This window comes from Cinclus cinclus, chromosome Z (assembly GCF_963662255.1).
Source record: "Cinclus cinclus chromosome Z, bCinCin1.1, whole genome shotgun sequence".
Classification (NCBI taxonomy): domain Eukaryota; kingdom Metazoa; phylum Chordata; class Aves; order Passeriformes; family Cinclidae; genus Cinclus; species Cinclus cinclus.
Window position 1 is genome coordinate 26896921 of NC_085084.1, and position 24191 is coordinate 26921111.

Below are 24191 nucleotides of genomic sequence, written 5' to 3' on the forward strand. Positions count from 1 at the left end.
GGCGATTCCCCTGCAGGCTGACGAGGCGGACGGGACGGAGGCAGCACACACCTTCCCCCGACTAAGGCTGACGCTCCTCCTCTGCCCGCCGCGCCCCGCTCCCCGCACGGAGCCGGCGTCCCCGGGCCTCCCGCCCCGCCGGAGCAGCCCTGGCCGGACAGGCTTCCCTGGGACGGGGGGTAACACGACTCCCGTGGCCCGGCCGGGCCCGCCCTCGGGCGCCCTTACTCCCCCGCCCCGTAAGTAGCGGCGGCCGCGGCGTCGGGGCTCAGAGCGGCGGGGATGGGGCCCCGCGGCGGGGGGCTCTACTTGGGGCGGCGGGCGGCGACGGCCGGGGCCGCGCTGCTGCTGGCGCTGCTGGCCGCGCTCCTGGCGCTCGCCGCTCTCTACGGGCGCTGCCTGCAGGAGGCGGCGCCACCGCCGTCCTTGCCTCGCGCCCCCGGCCCCGCCGCGCCTCCGCCGCCCGCTCCAGCTGCCGGCTCCGTTCGCCGTCTGCCCCGCCACCTCCTGCCGCTCCACTACGACCTGGAGCTGTGGCCGCGGGTGCGGCCGAGCCAGGCGGGGCCCTTCGTCTTCACCGGGCAGGTGAACATCACGGTGCGCTGCCTGCGGGATACGAGCGCGGTGGTGCTGCACAGCGCGGGGCTGCGGAGCCTCGCGGCCGCCGCCGTGCGCGGTCCCCTGTCCGAGCCGGGCGCCGCCGTGGAGGTGGCGGGGCTGCGGCAGGAGAAGGCGGGAGAGGTGGCGGTGCTGGAGCTCCGCGGGCGGCTCCGGGCCGGGAGCCGCTACGTGTTGCAGCTGGGCTTCCAGGGCCGGCTGGAGGAGGACCTCGACGGACTCTTTCTCACTCGCTACACCGACCGGGGACAGAGCAGGTAGGCGGCGGCGACCGCCGCGGGATCCCGAGCTCCTGCGCCGGCGGCAGCGGGGCGGCCGCGGGAGCTGGAGCCGCGCCGGGCGCGGGAGAGGAGGCGGCTCCGCACGGCGTGAGCTCTTCCCAGTGACTGCACCTAGAGGGAGAGAACTCCGGGCTGTGCCCGGGCCGGCCGCTCTGCTCTCCGGAGAGCATCGGCCGGCCTGCCCTGGCTCCCCGGCGGCAGGTGAGTTCACCTGCAGCACCGGCTGGACAAGTCCAGTCTCTCAGTGCCTTTGACTGCAGCGAGGGCGTCAGACAGTGCCTGTGCCCAGTGCCTGGGAGATTCAGCCCATCTCGGAATCTTCATCCCGGCCCCACGCGTGTCCGTGTAGCGCTGACAACTCCCCACTTCCTCAACCTGCATCTGTTGGGAGCGTGTCTTTATCAGGAACGCGGGATTCCGGCTGTGTGTTTGAGCATGAGTTTAGAGACGCTGACAACGTGCAGTTTCAGAAGCGTGGTGGAATAGGATGGGTGGCTGCTTTAAACAGCTATGCCTTGTAGATGCTATTGCACATGAACTTGTTCAGCCGTCGTCGGACAACCCGTGATTTGCATTGTGGGTGCTGTTAGGATGCTTTCCTTCTCTTTTGAACTGCAAAACCAGTGCTGGGGCAGTGTGAACTTATCAAGTAGTCAGTCATCCAAAACATTTTCAAATATAATATTTTCAAAATAATCTTTTACTTTCCCTCTTTAACTTTTCCTCCTTTCCTTTTCCCCTTTCCCCCTTTTTCTGGATGTGGAACTTTTCTAAAGAGAAGTGAAATTTAATATTAGAATTTAAGTACTTCCACTGGAAGACAAGTTTCTCAAAATACGGGTTTGAAGAAGAGGCAGATTAATTGCTTGCTTTAAAGTTACTGCTTTAAAGATGCTGTGATTTGCTGAGCAAACACCAAGTCAAAAGGAAACCTGGATTTAAAATTCAAGTATTCCTGGCTCTTGTCTATCAATGACCTCATTAAAATAAATTCTATCTCAGCAGTTCATAATCTTCCTGTTTGAGCAGGTAAAATGCAGTCACAAGACCCAGACATTCAAGCCTCTGTAGCAGTCGCATAAAATCACAAAATGAAGTTAATAGTTTTGGTTTTTTTTAATAGGGGAGGATTGTGTGGCTCTTCTAAACAAGCTAGACGTTCAGCTGCCTGCTCTTGTCTGTATCTTGATGCCATTGTCTGCCTTACACACCTGAAGATTTTTACTTTTTAAGTATTTTTCATATATTTGTAGCTTTTTAGACCATTTATACATGGTTATACAGATACTGGTATTTTTCCTACCCTTTCTCTTACATTATAGATGAATAAGCTAACCTTCTAACACATTTCTGAAATACTGTTCAATCTTATTTTCAAGTAGTGGACCTACAAGAAGAACATTTTTTATTTTGCAATCAGAATCTGAGAAGATGTAACAAGAAGTGGGCAAAGAAGCCCTGGACCAATTCCGATGGGACAGTACCCAGGGGAAAAATCACCTAATCAACTGCTCTTCTAATTGGACAATGTTTGTTAGACATGATAATCAGATAAATTTATAAAAATCATAGAAATCCATTACAGCCTGTAACTGTGGAGGCACCTGGAAGCTTCCAGTACAGAGCTGTTTTTCTTTATCATACCATTTTAATGCTGTTGTAAGGGATTTGTCTTTTGATATCAGGCAATGTAAGAAACACTGAATTAGATGCTGACTTTTTTTTATTCAGACTGTATAAAATTCAGAGTGTCTGGGGGAAAAAAATTGTCATCAGCCTTGCTGCAGCAGTAGAAAATAAGAAAAAAAAGTTTAAAAATCATTCAAATAATGTGTATAACTGAATATTTAGTTGTTTAGAGGGTTTATGACAAATGTTCCTTTTCATTCGTAGCTCATCACAAAGTACTAATGAAATTTGAGATTGCAGGGTGGTTAGAAAGATGACAGTAGTATTTAGACAATGGAATAAATCCAAGAAAATTCACTGAGTGCAGATGTTATGTGTTGTTTTCTTATTTGTTCCTGCACACATAACTGATACTAGTGAATGATTTTGCATATTTTTTCTGCTTTAAAAAAGTTTTTTTCTGAATCAAGAGTATGTAATAGTATCTTGTTATTTTTCCTTCACTAAGATTTAGGTCATCACTTTACCAGCCATTTCCTATCCTGATGGGTTCCCATAATACTGAAAGGGTTTTGCATTCTTTTTTTGGTGGAGATAAATTTTGAATGATTTTTGAGGTCTTTCAAGGTATTAATGATGGAAAAGGTTGAATTCTAATGGATTACATAGATGAGAAGTGATAGAAAAACTTTAAGTGCCCTTCAGCTGTCAGTACAAAGCCAGTTACTGTTCTGCAAGGAAAGTTCCACCTCCAGCAGACTGTCCTGTAATTTTTCTAAAGTGGCTCAATACAAGTCTTCAGCACACTCTTGGGTCAATGTCCTGCAGAGGCTTTCTGACCTCAGCACCTGACTGAAACCAGCAGCCGTAGTAGACCATGTGACATCTATCTATGGTCATGCAGTCCTGTATTTCTTGCATGTGCTAGAAGCCTTAGTGGTTCTTGTGATTTCTGCTTGAGGAGCCACTGAAGACCTCTAATTTCAGAAGAATCTGAGCAAGGCAAGCTTTGAGAAGTGAAGTGCCTGAAATGTTTGTTCCATCTGGATTTTCTGTTCTATTGGTCATGTTTCTTGGTTAGCTAACATCACTGCTGTTGCACTGGGTAGGAAAGCTGTTCAGAGTGACAGGTATTTACAGAAGTCATAACCTTACCTCTGTGAAAAAAGAATAAACCAAAACTCCAACTTCACTGAATATTCAACACGGAAATGTTTCATTATCAGCTTGACCATTGATGACTGTATGTGCCTTTACTGTTGCTGACAATTCCTACTACCCACCTGATCACGTCTTAGACATAAAAACAAACACTGAAAAATGGTAGTGCTTGTTATGGACCAAGGATAGCCCATGTCTGCAGTGCTTGCAGGAGCAAAAGAAGTGAAAGGGAATAAGCTCACACTTCTCCATCTTTAAGTGTCTCAAGGGTTTCATCTTGAAATGGGGAATCAATATTCTGCACGTAGCTGTGGTGCTCCATACCAGGACCTGGGCAAGCAGAAAGATACAGAAACCAGTTTTGCTCCTTTCCTCTAGCACTGCTGGCTCAAATATATACATGGCAGGAGTTTTGTTGTCCATCATTCTGCACAGAGATCTTCTCGCACTGCCATGAATGAGCTCGTGTATGCCGCTTCAGGGTTAGAGGATCTGTTCTATGAAGTGCAGGGTTTATCGTGTCACTGTTCCCATCAATATTTCAAAATCCTTTTGGAATTTTGCTTGGAAGCCTCTCCGTACATAAAATACTTGACTGGATAGGGCTGAACAGGCATTCCAGAATGTAACTGAACACAGTATTTGCACTGATTTTTATTAGTTGCTTCTGCACTAACTACTAGAACGTAGTGCAAATCTGAGTTGTTACACACTGGAGGTATGGATACTGATGGCTTCTGGCTTCTTTGGGATGCCTCAGTGCTAAGAATAAGTGTTTCTGACCCTGGTGTGAATAGACTGTTGGGGAACACCTCAACTACAACAGAAAAAATATTTGTCCTGTAGTAGTGAGGTCACAGAAGCAGAAGATTATGCTGTTCTTGTGTGCCCAGATGGTGATACTGCTTGGCTGACAGGTATGGAGCTTTGAGGAGCATTGTTTGTGTATTTTTTGTAATTCTTGGGACAGATGCCCTCATGTGAACAGCTCAGATGTAGAGCTTTTTGAGAGTTCTGCCACAAGGCATTGATTTACCTTTTGCTTCCAGCAAGTGTGTGTTGCAGGAGAAGAGTCAGTGATCAATCCAACAGTAAATTTAGGTATTTAATATGTATTAAGTACAAATAGATATTTTAGTATTTGGTAAGTACAGATGGGTTAGAAGTCAATGCTCCACAGTTAAAATTATGATGGGATATAAGGATTATTGACGAAGTTTCCTATAAAAAATTCTTAAGGGTTGCGTGCAGGTAAAATTGTCACCAGCTCATCCATGTCTGGTGCCAGGTAAACAACTTCAAGGGCTACCTTGAGAGGTGTACCTCCTTGAGGGGAGATCACTGCCCTGCAGCCAACTGCTGTGGAGAGAGAGCTCAACAGACTGATAGCTGCAGATATTAAGGTGTAAAGTGATTAATTTGTAGTCAGCTTTGCTGCTATTAATGCAGGTCTTGCCATTTACCAGTCCAGTCTCCAGTCTTGGTTTGCTGCTGAATTCTCACTGACAGTCTCACACAGTAGGATTAACCTTGGCTGGACCTGCTTGCTGAGCATCTGAGTGGAGTAAAGCTCACTTGGAACAGGAGTGCAGTGTGCCACAGAGATCTGGCTCAAGTGAAGTGTAGCTCCTTGGCATAAAGGATGCTTTTGAATATTATTTTGGGCTTGCCAGTGCCCTGTATTCCAAGGTGTTGTATGGTGCTGTATTCCCAGGGGGTCTTCTCTATGGCATTTGTCAGAGTTGTGCAAGTGCATGCATATGCAGCTAGTTAACAGCTATCACAATGTTTTATTAAAATGTATGATTAATTAAGAAGCGTGCATGCATTAGAGAGACGAGCAGGTGTAAAGAGATATGGCCTGCTGTGTGCAAAACTTTAATTGACTCTGTTTTAGCAAACAAAATACAAATGCCCAAATATTTAGTCTGGAGAAAGCCCGTGAGGAAAAACTACAAATGCAATTTAAAAAGTCTGCTTTTCTCTACAAACTTTCAAACTGAACTTGCTATCGGGTATGGGGATTTGGTCATGACTTTAAATAATAGCTGAATCTTTTCCAAATCTGCATATCTACATGCTTCACTTGCTGTTTTTTCTTATTTGTTGTGTCTATGTATTATATATGGATTTTGATCAGCTGTAGCATGCTGGATTAATGTTATTTGCATTTTTAACACAGTATGCTCATTGCCTCCCAAATGGAACCAACGTATGCCAGGAGAGTTTACCCATGTTTTGATGAACCTGCCATGAAGGCCACATTTAATATCAGAATTATCCATGACCCAAGCTATGTGGCTCTTTCCAACATGCCTGCTATTGGTAGGTAAACAACAAGCTGATGTATGTTTTTTCTCCCCCTGCAATACATTTAAAGAGGGTGCAATTCGTCTGAGAAGTTTATGTCATCCAAAAAAGTGTTCTGTTGTCCATCTGCTAATGTCTTCAAAAGGCACAGAAAATCTGTGTCTATGAGCTTAAAAACTTTGGCATTGTTATTCATAATTAACATCTCTGATGGTAACCATTGTAACCATTCTGTCAAACAATTTTATGAGTTGTGGTGTGCTCTCCTCTGCCTGCTGGAGGCTGCACAGAGTTTGATTTCTTGTATTTGCTGCTTAGTTAGTGTGTCTGTCTTACTGTGTAACATAATTTTAAAGCAAAAGGGCAGTCCCAAGAATGCAAAGCCTGCATTTGTGACATCACCTTTAATTCTCAATAGATGTTAAGATATTTCCACAAACAAACGTTTGTTTTTTTTCCAGGCAGAGACATTCTAGCCTCCTCTGTATGTGCAGAATAAGAACAGAAGGACTTTAAGGCTCTGGAGATGCTCCTTCTGTCCCTTGATGGGATCTCATGTGGGGCATTTGTGGGGTATAAGATCCCTAACAAATTTTTAAATTAATAATCCTAGGGAAATCCACTGGGTCTCTTGCCTCCTTAAAAAATCTTTTTTTGCAGTTCAATGCCATGAATCTTTATTTTTCAACTAAATAATTGTCAGCCAAAAAAAGTAAGTTTTATGAGATTTGCATGGAAACTAAGTCACTTGGGAATTAAAGTAAGTGGGATTGCTATGAGAATCCCTGGAAGCATTTTCTACCCCAAAGAATCTTGCCTATGTCCTCCTTACTTAGAGGGAAGGTATCTGATTAAGTGTTTAACAATTCTTAAGCAGACCTGACCAATATTTTGATCATAACAGGTTGTATGTTTTGGATAGGTAGCATGGGATAAATTGTGCTCAGCTTGGCCACAACTTAAAACTGATGGAGTTTGACATCCTTCCAAGACTTCAGTTAAGAAGCTCAAGAGTGAATTTTTGCTGTTTGCATGGAAGGTCACGACTCTGATATGTGTCAGTAGCAACAAATCTGGCTGCTTTTCTTCTACCAGAAATAGAGTTAGTGCAGGAATACACCATATTGAAGAAAGGCTTAAAAAAAACCCCAAAACATGCAAAAAGCACAAAATTCATTGCTTATTATGGAAGAGCTTTGGTTTGAATATTTCTTTGACTTTTTTTCTAGATGTATCTGAAGTGAAGGATGAAAATGGAAGCCTGTGGACAGTTACCACATTTAACACTTCACTGAAAATGTCAACTTACTTGACTGCTTTTGTGATTTGTGATTTCGATTATGTCACCAGAACTGAGCGGGGAAATGAGGTAGATACGAGGCTGCCTAGCACATTACAGGAATTTACAACAGAACTTGGCCCTCTGGTGCATCATGTGGTTTGAAGACATCACAGACATTAACTGTGCTAAATACCGTTCCCAAACTATCTGCTTATGTTGCAAAGCTGCTAACATTTGTCCCATAGATATTTCTGCAGAAAGCTTTCCTTTGGGACAATTAGTTTATTGTCTCATCCTGTTAATTTCATACAACTGCACAAGTAGATGTGGCCTATGCATGTTAAAATCTAGGAGCAGCTACTCTGCAGAAAGTACTGGTTTTAATTCACAGTCTTCTTACTTTCTTAGGTGACTTAGTTGGAAAACATACCCATTTCCACTGCTGTGACAAACCAGTGATGTTCAGTGCCTTGTTCCTCAAGGTCCTTTGAGGAGCCACATGGTGACATCAGTAGGAGTAACACAGCTCCAAACATTTTGTATACTAGTATATTTATCTTCTATTCTACAGCGTGCACAGTTTTTAGCCTCCAAAAGTGACTGTTTTGGGTTTGAAGTTTCTTAATCTGTGAGTACTGCTTTGCTCTTAGACTCAGATGGTCAAGGCTTGTTGAGAGAATGCATGGGCAGCAGCTGCTTCACTTTCTTGCCTTTGCTCAAAGTCAGAAGGGAAAAGATGTATTGAATTTTTCCAAAATAAATAGTAAGTTCAAGCATACAGCTATTAAAGATAGAATTTACTTTATTTCCTTATTAAATGAGAGCACTTCATAGTTAGTTCACTCTCACCCTACTGGGGAAAGGTGGGACAGTGTAAGTGAGCAGTGCAGAGATTGTCTCAGAAGCAGAGTATTGGATCTTTTTTAAAGGGAAGATTGGATTTGGTATGTCAGACCTGCCATCTCCTATGTTGAACTTGTTGGTTACTTACAGCTGTGGCTGTGGTGGCTTCTTCCTGTGTCTAGTTCTTGGACTGACAGAACTCAGCAGAGCTGAGTATTCAAATGAGCTGTTTTTCAGAGGAGAAAGGCACCACCTGTGTTTGTGAGATTGAGTGGGGAGCATATTTCACCCCTTGGTTTTGGACAGAGATGGTCAGTTTATGCCTCCACAGTATTTGTGTGAGCATGCTATTGTGCCTGTTTTGATGTTTCTGGTAACCTGTAACACTTGAATCTTATATTAGGATTAGGATTTTAAGATGGTAGTTGTGTTTAGGTTTTGCAAAATGAAGTGATCAAGTCTTTGAATCCCTTCTGAAGCCTTGGGTGAAAAGAGGGCCTCTGATGACTGAATATGCTTAAGTTTGTTCTTTTTTTCATTGTGAATTAAATACTGATGCCTCCCAATTATGCACTTAGGGTTGGTGCTGCAGTTCTTTGTGAGATCATGCATTGCAAGAAATGTGAATGTTTTGAGCTGCTGGGGTTTCTTGTTCAGAGATACATGATGGAAATATAAACCTTTTCTCAGGCTACTCCATCACTTTTGGGCAAGCAGCTGCTCTTTTCAGTAGTGGGACAAAGTTAATGGGCACAGGAGAGGAAAGATTTCTTGCTGCTGTGGCTTTCATTACTCAGAGGTATAGATGTCATCTGCTCAGATGTCAGCTTCACTCTCCAGCAAAGGGGAGTCCTGTGGTCTAGGAGAAAGTTCAGAGGAGAGATGTGCATGTTGGGCCTGCAAAAGCTCTCTGGACATCCATTTTTCTCTCTTCAGGTGGGCTAAATGCAAGCTTGCCACTCAGACACACTCATGGAATACACTGGTTTAAGAGATGTAATTATAAATGGTTTTACAACGTTTTTCACTTAAGAAAATAAAAGCCATGAATTCATTTGCTCCTGCAATGTATAGTTGTATTCAAATCTTTGTCCTTTTGAATTACTGGAACTCACCTAGATTTTAGCAGGATCAGGGCCTGTGCCACATTTGTTAGTAAAACTTCTGGACTTTTTTTAAATTAAAGACTTCATTGCATGGTCTGGTGTGGAAAGACAGCATTTTCCCAACAATGACTCACAGAGAAAAAGCAAAGAAAATGAAATGTGAAGGTTGTTTAAAATAACTCTTCCTTCTTTTATTGCAGATACGTATTTGGGCCCGGAAAGAGGCAATTAAAAATGGGTATGTTGACTATGCTTTAAATATCACGGGCCCAATATTTTCATTTCTGGAAGACATACTGAATGTCAGCTACCCTCTGCCAAAGACAGGTGAGATGACCTGCTTTCTGAAATGGATTAGAAATGGCTGCTGATGGTGTAATGTTCATAGAAGCTATGTTTTTTTTCCCCTAGGATTCCCCTTCTGCAACTTATCACATTCATGGAATAAAATCTCTAAACTTTAAATCACTGAATTCTCCTTTCTGTCTTGTGGCTTTTATTAACCTGTAATTCCACACTCTTACCTTCACATTCCACTCATTCTTTTAAAGCCTATTTTCCTAATAAAAGGAGCAGGTGTGACAAAAACGTGGATAGAAAGGATGAGTTCAGTCATGTGGCTATCTTTGGGATCATAGACCACAACATGCAAGGATGTTACAGCTCCTGTATCCTCCTAGTAAATCCATGCTGCCTGTATGTAGCCTGTGTCCCCGCAAAACATTCCTTGCTTTCTTCGGCATCGTCCTATCTTGCCTTGGGTGTATTTTCCTGCACATTCCTCCCCAGAAAAACAGGGAGGGCTGCCCTGCAAGAAAACATTATTTCTACTTCAAATGGGCCTTAGGTAAGTTGGTTCAGTCGAACTTCAGTTAAGAAAAATGATAACACCATGTATTTTCACTGTACAGTTTTTTGCTACTTGTACTTGTATTCCCAAGGGCATGAATATTATGGGAAGATGGGTAGAATACTGAGAAGACAGAAAGCAGTTCTTATCTATGATTAATTTTGGAGCTGCCAATGATTTTAGCAGATTGCAGGACTGAGGGAAAGGAATTTTCCTCTTTTCTTGACTGTATAGTTTGTTGATTTGTCAAATCTGTAATTTGGCACTTGAAAGAAATGTTAATCTGTATAAATTTATTATCTCCTAGTATATTTCTAGTAACTTGCAGAATTACTCATTAGACTTCTTTTGGAAAATGCAATATATGCGGTCTTCACTCTTCAAATTTTCTTGTCTTAGAAACCTTACAAGCTAGTCAAGGGCTGTAGATTATTCATGCTTGTGTTCTTCTGTTTAGCAGCAATGTCAATACACTTGTTCATTAACATAAAATTATTGCACAACAGAAGTAGAGGAATGGTGTTGCAGACTTCCTGTTAGGTAGGATTTCAGTTTCAGAGAAGGCTGTAATACCATTACAATCCCCCCTGTAATGCAGTACCTACTGGATTTCCCAGTGTCTTTCTTTGAAGTTTCACTTCAAAAATAGTAAAATTAGACCAGTCAAGAGTGCCTCCTTGTAAATGCAAGAGATTTCTATTGCAAACTCAAAATATTTAATTCAGAATAAACACATTGAAACCCAGGGATCTTAAAGCATTTGTCTACACCTGATTTTAATACAGTTGTAAGTGAGGTCTCTTCCCCCAAGGCTGGATAAGGGCTACCTCACCAAAAGTGAAATGCCTCTGCTGTAAGATGGAGACAATAGTACCAGTTGAGATGCAGCCTGCCTGTGCTGGGATTCAGCACCATGCTTGCATTAATTGCCTTGCTTTTGGACTGCAGCTTTCTTGTGGTCAACTGCTTCTAAATGTTCTGCATATCTTTTCCAAATTTTGATCTTTTCTGCTGAGTTTAAACAGTGTATCTTTCCTTGAGACCCTCATGTTTTGTCCAGCTCTCATGTTTGAACTGGAAAACTAATGCCTGTGCATAAGGCAGAAGGGGCAGCACAGAGGTAACAGTCTTAGTGTGTAAATAAAGAGATAATCTTTCTAAGGCATCTTTCAAACAGGAGTGGAAAAGATACCTCTGTGTTGCATCTGTTTGTTGTTTGGGGTGATAGCAATAAAGGAAGCAGGAAGAGCCTTTTGCATGGGTTTTACAGAGATGTTTATTTTAGTCACGCGTGTGCACCACCCATGGTTCAGAGAACTAAAGGCAAAGAGGGGCTGAGAGGGTCCAGGTTAAGAAGCTTTACAGACCAATTACCAGGGGACATGGGGGTGTCACAAGGGTGGGATTAGAGCAAGGACCAACAGGAAAACTGGGTGGGAGTGACCAAAAGGCTGACAGGGAGAGGGCACAGGGCTGGGGTCCTCTCATTTTCCTTAATTGGGAATGCCTTTCTGGGTCTGTACACCTCTACTCATGCAGCTGAAAGAGGAAGAGTTGCTTTTTAGCAGTTGCTAGGCTGAAGAAAGAGGTAATTATTATCTTAACCTAAACATAGGAGAAGCTCACAGAGGAAGATTTCTGACAGACAGCAGTGAATATATAATGTTCTAACCTCTTTTCATTCAGAACATTTGTATGTAGAAGATGCAGTACAGATCTGGGCTTTGTGGGAATTAATTCTGTGTCTTCCTGAAAGAATGGTGTCTTGGGAGGAAAGCTTGACAAGCAATGATCATTTGCATTCAGTGATCATTTGCAAGTGTTGATATAATACCATAAAGAAGCACTACAATATAGTATCCTTCAAAGGGGTGCTGAGCCAGTGTGAGCGTTAAAATCATCTGAGCATTTTATTTACGAAAATGTTTAAGATAACTTTGTGTGTTTGTGTGTCTGTTTGAATCAATTTAGATCTGGTTGCACTGCCTGATTTTGGAGCAGGTGGTATGGAAAACTGGGGGCTAATGATTTTCCAAGAAGCATCATTGATGAGCCTCCCAAGTGATGAATTCACAAGCAGGAAGGCAATGATTGCCTTAATTGTGTCACATGAACTAGGACACCAGGCATGTGGTAAAAATTCTGAACATGTATTTGCCTATGACATGGTTTCCTCACGGTTGCTGATGATGCAGTTACTGATTAGTACGAGCAAAATAATCACAAGTAGAGGGTGTGAGAACTAGAGCACTGAGAGCCTATTTGATCATATGTTCTGTTGATAAAGCAATGTTAAAAGTAGGTTCTATCATCTTACAGACTGCATACTGATTGTACAGGACTCATTAATACAAAACTGTTAATGGGATACTAGTTTTTTTTTTCACACACAGTACTTGGATGCCATGAAGAAAGATACTCTAGGGATGTAGGGATGACAGTACTCTCTATACAATAAACTTAGTACTTTGTTAGGACACTCATACTGATTTAATCAGGATTCTTTCGTAGTGGCAGTGCATTTACATAGTGCCAAAGGTATTTGCTTTTCTGTACACGCAGTACAATGGAACAAAATTAACGTGAACATACTTTGTGCTATAATGGATCTTTCCCCAGCTTTTATAGAGATTTCTGAATTCTTTCTTACTTGATTTGGAATGATAATACAGTTGCACTTCCTTGTTGACAATGTTTAATTTTCTGTTACTCACCAGGGCAACAACTATTTGCACTTAGTAAAGTTAGCATAAAAGCTTAACTTGGCTAGTGCATTTTTATTCCTTTCTGACAAGGTCTGTAACTTCACAGACCTTCAGATGAGCAGAGTGCTTTTACTGCAGGCCAGTGAAATAAATGTGAGTGGTTAACTAAAATCTATTTTAAAATAAACTTGCAGTTCTGTTTTATAATAATTAGCAAATAAAATATAAATCCAGAAATGATCAGTATTTTGTTAAGTATTAAATGCCAGATATGAGTGTGCAGCAGCTGTTCTGGAAGGGATTTGCCACAAAAGGGATTTGCTGGTTTTGGAAATGGTTATTTCCCCAGTTTTGTGTATCATTCCTCTGACAATCTCACTTTGTTAAGAGCATGGAAAGATGAATTCTTAATTTTTTTATAAATGCCCCACTTTTTAGCCTTGTAGGATATTTTAGAAATTTAACTTATACTGGGAAATGTTTTAAATTAACTATTCTCTAAAAATGACATAATACACTGAGATTGACACTCATGGTATGAAATTCTAGATGAAGCAATTTAAAAATTACTGCCCAGAACCTCTGACTTTTTCTAAAGTATGTATTTTTCTACTGACTTTTCTCTATCTGAAGGAGCATTCAGCATTTTATCTGATTTACACGTGGATGTTAAGTAAAGTTACTTCAGCCTGTGTATGTGTGTTTCACCTGCAAAAAATGTGAAAACAGCACTCCAAGGAGATTTTGAGATATTTTTTCTTTCAATTTAAGTGGTTTGGAAATCTGGTTACAATGAACTGGTGGAATGATCTGTGGCTTAACGAGGGCCTGGCATCTTACTTTGAATACCTGGGAGCTACCTTTGTGGAGCCCAAGCTTTCACTGGTAAGTACCAACCCTTACTAGCAAAGTTCCATCATGTACAAGGGAAAGGAAGATGCAGGAGATGGAAGTTAATTAAGCATTGCTGTTACAAACTTCACTCCTGGGAGAAAGATCTGTAGGTCTTGGTTCTTTTCTTGTAGGCCTCCATTTGGGGGGTACTGTGATCATATCCAGCTCTCTCTACAGCTGGGATTCTGCAGTGGCAAGGAGTGGATGTTTTGTCCTAGATTTGTCATGTAGCAAACCTAGATTTCTGTCCTGGATCCTGTTCAGCTGATGGTTTTCCTCTTCACCTGCCAAGCTCTTTTCTAATTATCCCAGTCCTCAGGTATCTTTACCAGGCAGAGTTTAGGTCATTTTGAGTCTGCTTACCCCACTGTGTCCCTGGATATCTGGTGTACATAAGACAAATATGCACATAACTAATTCAGCAGCAGGGTAAAATTCCTTCCCATTCTGCCCAAATGGGAATAAGCATAAACCCTTCAGCATATCAGAAGACTCCATCCATTGTTAAACTCAGAGACAGGTGGATAGTTGCAGCCTTGAGATGAGGTGCACTTGCCTTTTGCAGTCTTAAGTATCTGTTTGTGGTGCCATCGGTTTCTGAAGGAAGGAAAGGCCTTAAGTCTGGGCAGTGCTTTTTATTTGGCTAAGCTGAAACACCATTTGTCAATTTCCTTTTCACTTTCACCAAAGATCTTAATTACATGTTTGAATGGAAACGAATAAAGGCATGCCAAACAAATTCTGTCAGGAGGATTTTTGGGTCATGGGATATGATTACTTTTGTCTTTGAACTTCAACAACAGCTCACTTAATTCTCTGCAATGCAGCATCTTAATACCCCTGGAAAGTGTAAAGGCCTCCAAATTTTAAATTGGAAATAAATTATTGAGTTCTTTCTAATTTAAAAAATTAATTTAGAAGCTTACCTTTCTGAAAAACAGCAGCTGTCATTTGTGTCCATAAAGCAAATTTTAATACTGGGCAATAATTCTGTTTGATACATTGCAGTTAGGTAATGTGCCTTGGGAATTCAGATATTTGATGACACAGGTGTAATATAGGTCTTTCTTGCACAGTTTTGTGGGTCATAAATGTTAACAGCATCACAAAATGGCTGAAGTTAGAAGGCACATGTGGGGGTCATCTTGTCCAGCCTCCCTGCACCAGCAGGGCCACACAAGAGCCAGTTGCCCAAGACTGTGTCCAGACAGCTTTCAAATGTCTCCAAGGATACAGGTTCCATAAGCTCTTGGAGCAACCTGGGGAAATGCTCAGTCATCTTCACAGTGAAAAAGGTTTTCCTGGTGTTCAGAGAGAACCTCCTGTGTCTCAGTTTGTGCCCATTGCCTCTGATCCTGTCACTTGGCACCACTGGAAAAGCCTGTCTCTGTCCTCTGCTCAGCTTTCCTTCAGCAATACACACTGATGAGGTCCCTCTGAGCCCTCTCTTCCCCAGGCTGAGCTGTTCCAGCTCTCTTAGCCTATTCTTACAGGAGAGGTTCTCCAGTCCCTTCTCTGTGCTGTTGACCATGGAAGGTGACATTTACTCATGAGACATTTTTTGAGGAGCTATTTTCCTTCCATATTTCTCACTGGGTGACAGCAGCAATGCCACATAGCTAAACCCTGGTACCTTCAGTAGTTTAGGTTTTAGGTTATTGCTCAGGGTTGCAGCAGAAGAAATGGAGAATTTAGGAGGAAAATGCTGCCATACTCATGATAGAAGTAAATGAAATACAGGCTTTCAGTATTTATTAATTTGCTGTTTAATACAGCTGACTTATTTTTGCTTGAGGATTACAATGTAACAGTCAGACCCAAGCCCACAGTACATTGAAGATGTAATATTTTCATTGGTCACTGATGCTACATGTAGAAAATGTTAGGATCAGGTACCTTGTGTGTCATGAGAAAGTTGCGGTGTGGGGGAGTTTGCTTATAGACAAATGATTCATAATAGTGCTGATTCCACACTCATTTTCTCCAGATCATTAGTATCTTCTGCTCAGCTCACTTAGATTTGTCTTCTTCTTGCAGGATAAAATCTTTTATGCTCATGTTGTACAACCTGTCTTAAGGGAGGACAGTGAAATAGTTCGATCACTGTCAGAGAGTGAAGAAAAGATCAAAGGATCATTTTCTTTAATGTCTCTGTTTGACAACATCACATACAGCAAGGTAAAAAAATAGAAAATTCTTCCCATTACTTGCAGATTCTAAGCTAGTGGTACAAGTTAGATTTGGGTGGGACTGTTGAACAAAACTGTTTTGTCATTCAGAGCTTGTTTCTGCTGCACACACAAATTAATTGAGTGTTGCAAATCTACTTGGCTGTGAAGGAAGTGGTGAAAACATGTTTAATCTTTGTGAAATATGAAGTGTGGGTGTATGTGACAGCTATAGCTGGTCCATAGCTGCACAGGTAATTTAGCTGAACAGACACCAGCTCGACCAGCCTAGTTCATTAGTAGTTTGTTAGATAATAGAAGTAAACCCATCCCCAGGTATGAAATGGTAGGCTGAATTCAAGCTCAAACAAGGGGACCCCAGCCAATCCCCTGGAACCATGGAAGCACCCTTATCATTGGAGCTGTGTGGAGTTAAGAGCCCAACCAGTCACGCCATCACAGTGAAAAGTTTGGAGCCCCCATAGAAGGGGGTGCACATCAATAGACATAGCTGCTGCTGCTTGAACTTGGTGTGTGCATGACACATTCCTGTCTCCAACATCAGCAACAGGTGTAGGCCAACTAGCATCTCTGGAATATTTGAAAAAATATTGTAACGGTAATTGCAACAACAGTTCATTTTTTCTTGGACTCTTTTTTTGTATCCCAGGGGGCTTCTATAACCTGGATGCTTTCTGGTTTCCTGACTGAAAAGTTGTTCATCAGAGCACTTACAGTAAGTTTGAAAAAACAACCCCCTTCATCTTCATTTATAAGCTTGAAAATGTCAGTTGTACAAATGGCCTGCCTTGCTAATGGTTTTCATTGAATCTCCATGAATTCTGATGAATTCCTTGTTTCCTCACAGTCATATCTGAAAGAATTTTCCTTCTCAAATGCTAATCAAGATGATCTCTGGACCCACATCCAAATGGTACTCATTTTATGTCTCTAGTATACTTTCTCTTGTGTTTGGCACAGTCCAAATTTAAGGCGTAAAGTAATTGTAGGAGACTCCATTGGAACATGGCTATCTGTAGTGCTTAAAATTTGCTTTGATAGTTATTTCAGCTGATGTCTTCTCAAGTAGTTATTTGGCTGCTTTGCTGCACCTAAGATCAATGGGACTGAGTACAAGGAGTAGAGAGATGAGACAGGAAATCAGGACTAGGCAAAGTTTTTGGTTTCATGGTAATTACATAGGCCTACATGAAATTGCGTAGCCTATTGTTCTGGAGCTTAGGTTTTGCTAGGTCGGTGTGTGTGATGCCTTGGGCTTGATGATTAAAGATGCTGGTGTGTCACAGATCCAGCAAAGTCTATACCCAGGGCAGTAGCTCAGCATTTCACCCTTCTATGGTTTTGGCAGAGATCTGACTAAGAAAACAGATGCCTATATTAGGTTATTTTTTAAAAAAATCCACCTTCCTGGTTGTCCAAAGAAGGCTTCTGTTGTGTTGCAGACTCTATCTTAAGAATGGGAATGCTAGAATTCCAGATATGCAAGGTTGTCACATGTTTTAAGCCAGTGAAGACTACCAATTCACACTAGCTGGGACTTCAACTTCAGCTTAATGTCTTTTTCAGTTTGTCTTCACTAATTCAGTTTGTTTATTAAGTCACTTAAAAATATTTGTGTTGCATCAGTTTTATTTGAATGAAATTAACTAATCAAGTCTGTCACAGCCAAAGGGATGTGTAAGTATATTAACACTAAAAAGGGAAAGGTTAGCAGCAGGTTGTAGAATGAAAAATGTCATCTCAGTTTTTCAGAATTCCTGAAAAAAGCTTATGCCTGTCTTATGTCTTCGTTAGAATGTCGAAAAAGTTCCTTGAACTTTGCTACATCGATTTTTTTTCATGAGTCAAAGACCACCAAGCTGCTAAGATTTATTTTCTCTGTTACATTAGAAATACAGAGATTCACAAAAGCAGTAAGTACCTGTTCATCACAAATGTTTCTAATTTCTCTTTCTCTTTCAGGTCATAGATAAACAGGATGAAGTTCAGTTGCCAGCATCTGTAAAGCAAATTATGGATTCCTGGACGTGCCAAAATGGGTTTCCAGTTTTAACATTAAATCTAACTACTGGAACAGTCAGACAGGAACAATTTTTTAATAAAAACAATAGAAAGAGTACTGATTCTTACAAGTATGTTTAGCTTGTGTTTTTATTGCATGTTTTTTTTTGCATTTTATTTTATATATACACATATATTTTACATTTTATTGTATGTTTTATTCCTGTTTTTTACAGGAAATGCTTGTTACAGCAAGATATGTTTTGACAATCTGATTTTTTAACTTGTTTTTTCTTGTGATGAGCAGTCGAGTCAAATCTGTTTGAGATTTTGCTGGAGTTTGCAATAGTTCTGCAAATTCTGCTTGTTTTGCCAAAAAGTTGCTTTCCTCTGGAATAGTGACTTTTCTAGCCACGAAATAATAAAGACAGCTGTAGATGATGAATGTGTCACAGGGAAGATTTTTGCCTGGAATTTTTTTCTTTCCTCATCCCTTAGGTCTACAGACTGGAGACTTGGATGAACCATGCTTATCTTCTTTTCAGTGCACATATTCCAGTCTCTTCTGCCTGACAAGGATAAAAGGGTTGCATTTAAATACTTAAATAAATGACCCCTTTCTCAGAGCAAAATTTGTTTTTGTCAGCGAGCATTGCTAAGTGCCCAGGGCTTTTGAAAACTTATTTATATGTCTGAAAATGATGATAGAAATAGCTGCCTTTTGTCACCCACTTTGAAAACTCCTGGCTAGGGTGTGAACATTTATGAAGGAGCAGTTGATACGAGTTTTGGGGTGCATGGATGGAGCCCATGAGATGAGTTGTCATGTGAGGAAAAAGTGTAAAGAAAAGCAAAATCCATAGCAGTTTTTTCTTGGAAATTATTGGTGGTAATACAAACAGACAAAAGGAATTTTGACAGGAGCCACAGAGTTTCCTTTGCTCCTGATGTTCAGGAACTGCAAAGCGTTAATGCATTCAATATTCTTGGTAGCTCAGGTAAGGAATTCCAAGTCACAAGTGTGAAGTCCTTCAGAGTTAGCAAGTGCAAATACCATGTGGATGTAAGAAAGCTCAGGACCCATATTACAGAATTGTTCAGGCATTTGAAGCTTTCATCTCTTTTACCAGAAAGGAGTTTTACATTCCCTCATAAAAGAAATGACAGTTGTTGGAATGACAGATGTATTGCTTTCCTGGGACCTTTTTTGGGTAGATGTGAATAACTTTAATGTCTCCAGAAGCAGGGTGAAGTGCAGTAAGTGAGGAGAATAAAATTACTGCCTGGAGGAGAAAAGCACAGAAAGACAATGAAATTGAAATACTTAGTACTGAACAATAATCTTGATATGAGGGCCTTTTTAAAGCCATGCTAAAACTCCCTTTTAGAAAATGTAAATCTGATCCAGCAGAAGTACCATTATCTGATGAGGTTGCATGCATCAGGGAGGACAGAAGGTTATTCTTGTAAGATGGAGCTAATCTGCACTGTAGTTCAGCAAGCGAGGGATTTTAAAATATAAGACCTTAAATTATATCCTTTCGTTTGTTAAGTAACACCTGGATTATTCCTATTTCTTGGATGAGAAATGGATCGTCACAACCGTTAACCTGGCTAGATGAAAGCAGCAGTAAGTAATGTATTTGTTTGTACATTCTAAAACCAAACTAATGAGAACACTCCAAAGTCTTAAAAAGAGATGATATATTTGAATTGAGTAGGGAGATAAAACTTCAATATAGAAATGTCTCTGTTTATCCATTGCAATGATTTTGTGTTACAAGTGGTAGATTTTCACTTTGGTCAATGTAATGTTCTTTTCTATGTGGCATCAAACTTCAGTGTTAAGCTTGAGTTTTTAGTAATATGGTACAACACATATTGTGAGTAGAGAAATTTCCACAGAATTTTTTTTTTAATTTTTTACACAAATCCAAATTAGGTCCTCATGCTTCTGTAATATTCTTCCCCCGACAGATCTTATTGATGTTAATACTAGCTCTTGAGTATGGACAAGATCTCAGCTGTGAAGTACCAAAAAATTACCAGCTCATGTAGTAGATAGAAGACTGAAGTGACCCAAATATTGTAACACATTAATGTCTGTAATAACAGAAAATTAATATTTTTAGCAGCATTTAATTTAATTTGTTTATACAAATTAAATTTTTAAATTATCAAAATCATAGCCTTTGTAAAGTCTTAAAATATAAAGTGATTTTGTGGGCATCTCCAACCAAATAAAAAATCCAGTTCTTTCTAAAGTCAGTGCTTTCCAATAGATATGGGGTTTTGTTGAGAAAGAAGTATTGTCATTAGAATGGGGTAATTATTTTGCTTTGGCAAGTCAGCCATGCATCAGGTTTTACATGAGTCAGATGAAGATACAGAAGCTAATGCAGTGGAATGCTTAAGAGCATATCTTCAATGTGCTGTGCATACAGGAGCTCTCCATCCTCTGTTTGCAGTGGTTAAAAGTTACTTCCTCTCTTTCAGTAAGATAGCTTGAGTGGTCATTTATTTGACTGTATACAGGCAGGCAAATAAGAAAAAATACATTAATACTCCTTTGAATACAGGTTGAATCTTGCAGTACTTGCTCTGTCTAAACATTGGAGTCTCAGTTCTCTGCTCGGAGTAAAGCTACACTGATGGGTGTAGACTACTCATCAGTATTGGCTGACTGTCTTAACTGAGTCTGCCTTCTCAAATCAGGACATGAAAGCAGAATATTCTTCTGATGTAGCAGCTTAGAGTCTTCAAGGCTGTATTGGCCCCTTCAATGCATAGCAGACTCTCAGGAGCAGTCAATCAGGCAAAAACATATGAATAAGTGAGATGAACTGCAGGAGAAAGCTGTTCTGTTAATGAGTGATGTAAATCAAAAGGACTATGGGACTGTCTTCCTTAAGTATTTTCAATTACTTGTCTCTTGGTTAAACTTGGCAGTTGCGGTTTGGTTTTTTTAGTTTTTCTTGATCTGCATTTATCTGAATACTGCTAGGTGGTCAGTTCTGTGATGTGCTGAGCACTGTGTTTTGGAGCTGGGAGCAGCAGGTGTACTGTGGATCCATGCAATACAACAGACATGGGAGGGTATTGCTCCTCATCCTGACAGTTTACTCTTGGGTAAACTTTCTGAACTCTCACAGCTGCCTTTGAGCTAAAGGGCAGGAGCAAAGTGGGTCTTCAGTCTACCCCTTAGAATCTCAAGATGCTCAGTACCTGAGAAATCATTGGCCTGTTGAAGCCATTCTGCTGTGCAGTGCAGAGATCTCAAATCCATTGAGCTTTTGGGGAGTTCTTTTTGAGTCCAGCCTCGAACTTGTGTCTCATATCTCAGAGGAATACCAAGTCCATTGTTCGTAAATGCAAAGGAAGCAGTGCATGGAAAACAAAATGATACCTTCTAATGTCACTTTACAGAAATGTTTCCTGAAATGCAAGTGTCAGAGTCAGAATATGACTGGATCTTGCTAAATGTAAATTTAAGTGGATACTACAGAGTAAACTATGACCAAATAAACTTGAAGAGATTAGCACGCTTGCTTGAAAATGATCCAAAGGTAAGATTGTGTTTGTTTTCTCAAGCTTATGGACAGACTCTTTCCATATATTTTTTTTTCATGCCATTTTTACCTGGAATCTCATTGTTGGAAACCTGGAATAATGACAGGCTCACCATTGCGCCACTAAAGTCACTGGCTTTTTGTAGTGGAAGATGACAGGCCTGAAGAGTCTCATATAACCATGAAAAACAACTTTACATGACATTTTGTCTTCAAATTTGTGTTAATAGCTTGTAGTGGTTCTGCTCTCCTTAAATCTGTCTCAAGGAGCTTTCAGTATGAATGTGGGACTGAACTTTAGCTAGTGTAAAGTAACCATGAAGAAGGAAAACTGTGAGAGTTTGTTATTTCTGTGTTTTGTCAGCCCACAATGTTTCTTCGTGTGGAATTAAAAAAAGAAACAACCTGATGGCTTTTAGGTGGGCTTTTTGGCTGGTTGGTTGGCTGGTTGGGGTTTCGTGGATTTTTTTGTTTGTTTGTTTTGGATTTTTGTGGATAATTTTCCTAGCAGTTCCAATCAATTCTATTTGAGCTCTTTCAGTCCTGTGTAGACACTGACTTAGAATAGATTTCATCCCACCTTTGACTTGCCATAGCTTGACCTGAAGGTGAAAGTGGCACAGAACAAATGTGACTCTATATGGGATTGCATGGTTTCAATGTTGCCTAATCCTACAGTGAGTCAGAGGCTGAATTAGTAGTGTCAGCTCATTGGTTCTGGTAGCAAAAGGGAGAAAATTTTACCTTTCAATCTAGTAGTAATCAGTACAATCTTTCTCTAGAGAGTCTGGATGCAAGGCTGATCAGAGCATATTAAACCTTCCTATAGCACAGTGGCTTCGTTTCTTCTAGGCTTCTTTCTTTCACAGCAAATGTATATCACCAGGACATTGGGTGTGTGCTGACTTGGGGCCATTTTTTGGCACCTTACAGTATTGCAAAAACCAAACTGTGGGCTGTACAGGAGGTGCAGGGATAGTCAACTATGGCTTTGGTCAAACTCAAACAAGGCAGGTTCAGGAGTAGCATGTTATGTTATAAAGAAAACAAATTAGTTATTTTGGATTGACTGTGGTGAGTGCATTAACTACAGAAGAGTTATGGGTAGTACTAACAATGGGACTGCAATCACAAATGTAATTTCTTGAGTGGGAACATTCAGCATGGCCAAGGACACAAGCTTTACCGTAAGGCATCCCTTCTGGGAATGGTGAGAAGGACAGGAACATCGATCTGTGCCTACAATTTTGTGTCAAAATCTCACAAATCCCCAGTCACGTACAAAAGCAGAGTGTATCAGATACCTTATTAACCACAATTGTGCAAAGTGCCATGGGTGGCACAGTGGTCAAAATGTCCTTCGTGGTAATGCTTCCTGTTAGGAAGTGCTCTTGGTAGCAGTTGTGCAAAACCATCTGTTCCTTGTGGCCATGCTGTATGTAATATTTCTTGGTATCAAGAGGCAGAATAAGAACATGCAGCATCCACTCAGCTTCACATTCCTCCCTGGTGGGTGTCAGCCCAAACCACCTATCTGCTTTCAGCATCATATTCTGAGGGTTTTTTTGCCCTTTCTGCCCTGCTTTATGCTTCCAGCTGTCAGGGGGACTGTTTGCCTGAGCAGTGACCAAGCTGCAGGGGTGTGGAACAGGGAGGAGGCAAGGAGGACAGCAGGCCTGCCACAAGAGCATGAGCTGTAGGCAGAGGTACACCCATGGCTGTACCTCGGTCTTTTATTTCATGGTAGTGCTAGACACACTGCTCTGCACTGACCACAGATTCTGTACATAAACCTCAAAAGGAAAAAATGTACCAAAATTGTGTAACCAGGATATTTTAGAAAATGTGGCATTTCCATGTTTTAATTTTAATTTTAGCATGCGAGTAAGAGGGGGTCTTGAAATTCTCTGGTTAATGTACTCTTGTTATATGTTTATATACAACATAATATATACTATATTATGTAGATCTATATATAGATATATAAAAACATCTCTCAATAAATAATTTCAGGATCCATTTTGCAATATTTTGTAGGCTGTTTTGATATAGAAAATATGTTAGGGATTCTTCTGAAACATTAAAAAGCTTTTTGTAAACTCTTAATGACACAACTAACACTACACAAATGCTTTCTGCAGGGTATTCCCGCTGTCAGCAGGTTCCAGCTGATAGATGATGTTTTTGCATTGACAGAGTAAGTATGTTTCCAGTATGTTACAGATACTGCTTAAGCAATATGATTGCACTCAAGATTTTTACTTCTGCTTCTGTCACTCCTACCCATGTGTAGCCTCCTAAGAACTACTGCTCTGACAAAATTCTGGGGTTGTTATTTAACCCCTTCTTTTGTCAGTGCTGAGTGATTTACTTTAAAATTTCTTTTGTTACTGCTCCAAGGAAAATATTTTAAACAGTGGCACTGCCATGAGTTGTTTAAGGATTAACTTGCATTTGTTTTAATGGAAAAAAGTAGTCCAAATGGCCAAATGTATTCAATTTTTCTTGCTGAATCATGACTTGGTTGTTCAGGTCTGTGGTGCTAAAGAGGTCAGCAGTGTTATAGGGAGCTGAGAGGCATTAAGTGTGTCTGTGCCTCACATGCACCAGGGGTACCAAAAGCATCAGACACCTGTGATGAGGATGTCCCTATAATGAGGGACCACAGGGACGAGGTGGCCAAAGCACACTGCCCTGCTTCAGGGCCTGTGGAAGTACCTCTGAGAGGAGGAAGTAAAAATTCCTATTCCCTT

The 24191-nt window shown here is 40.9% G+C and overlaps 1 protein-coding gene across 1 annotated transcript in view; it reads left to right on the forward strand.

Moving 5' to 3' along the window:
- Nucleotides 1-282: 282 nt before the first annotated feature.
- Nucleotides 283-24191, forward strand: part of LVRN (laeverin) — a 33917-nt gene continuing 10008 nt past the window's right edge. The window contains exons 1-13 of the mRNA XM_062513417.1: nucleotides 283-875; nucleotides 5872-6014; nucleotides 7229-7368; nucleotides 9431-9557; nucleotides 12052-12206; nucleotides 13557-13670; nucleotides 15717-15857; nucleotides 16518-16583; nucleotides 16716-16781; nucleotides 17831-18000; nucleotides 19423-19499; nucleotides 21296-21435; nucleotides 23580-23635. Of these exons, the coding sequence (XP_062369401.1) occupies nucleotides 283-875; nucleotides 5872-6014; nucleotides 7229-7368; nucleotides 9431-9557; nucleotides 12052-12206; nucleotides 13557-13670; nucleotides 15717-15857; nucleotides 16518-16583; nucleotides 16716-16781; nucleotides 17831-18000; nucleotides 19423-19499; nucleotides 21296-21435; nucleotides 23580-23635 (1988 nt within the window). The remainder of the gene's footprint in view (nucleotides 876-5871; nucleotides 6015-7228; nucleotides 7369-9430; nucleotides 9558-12051; nucleotides 12207-13556; nucleotides 13671-15716; nucleotides 15858-16517; nucleotides 16584-16715; nucleotides 16782-17830; nucleotides 18001-19422; nucleotides 19500-21295; nucleotides 21436-23579; nucleotides 23636-24191) is intronic.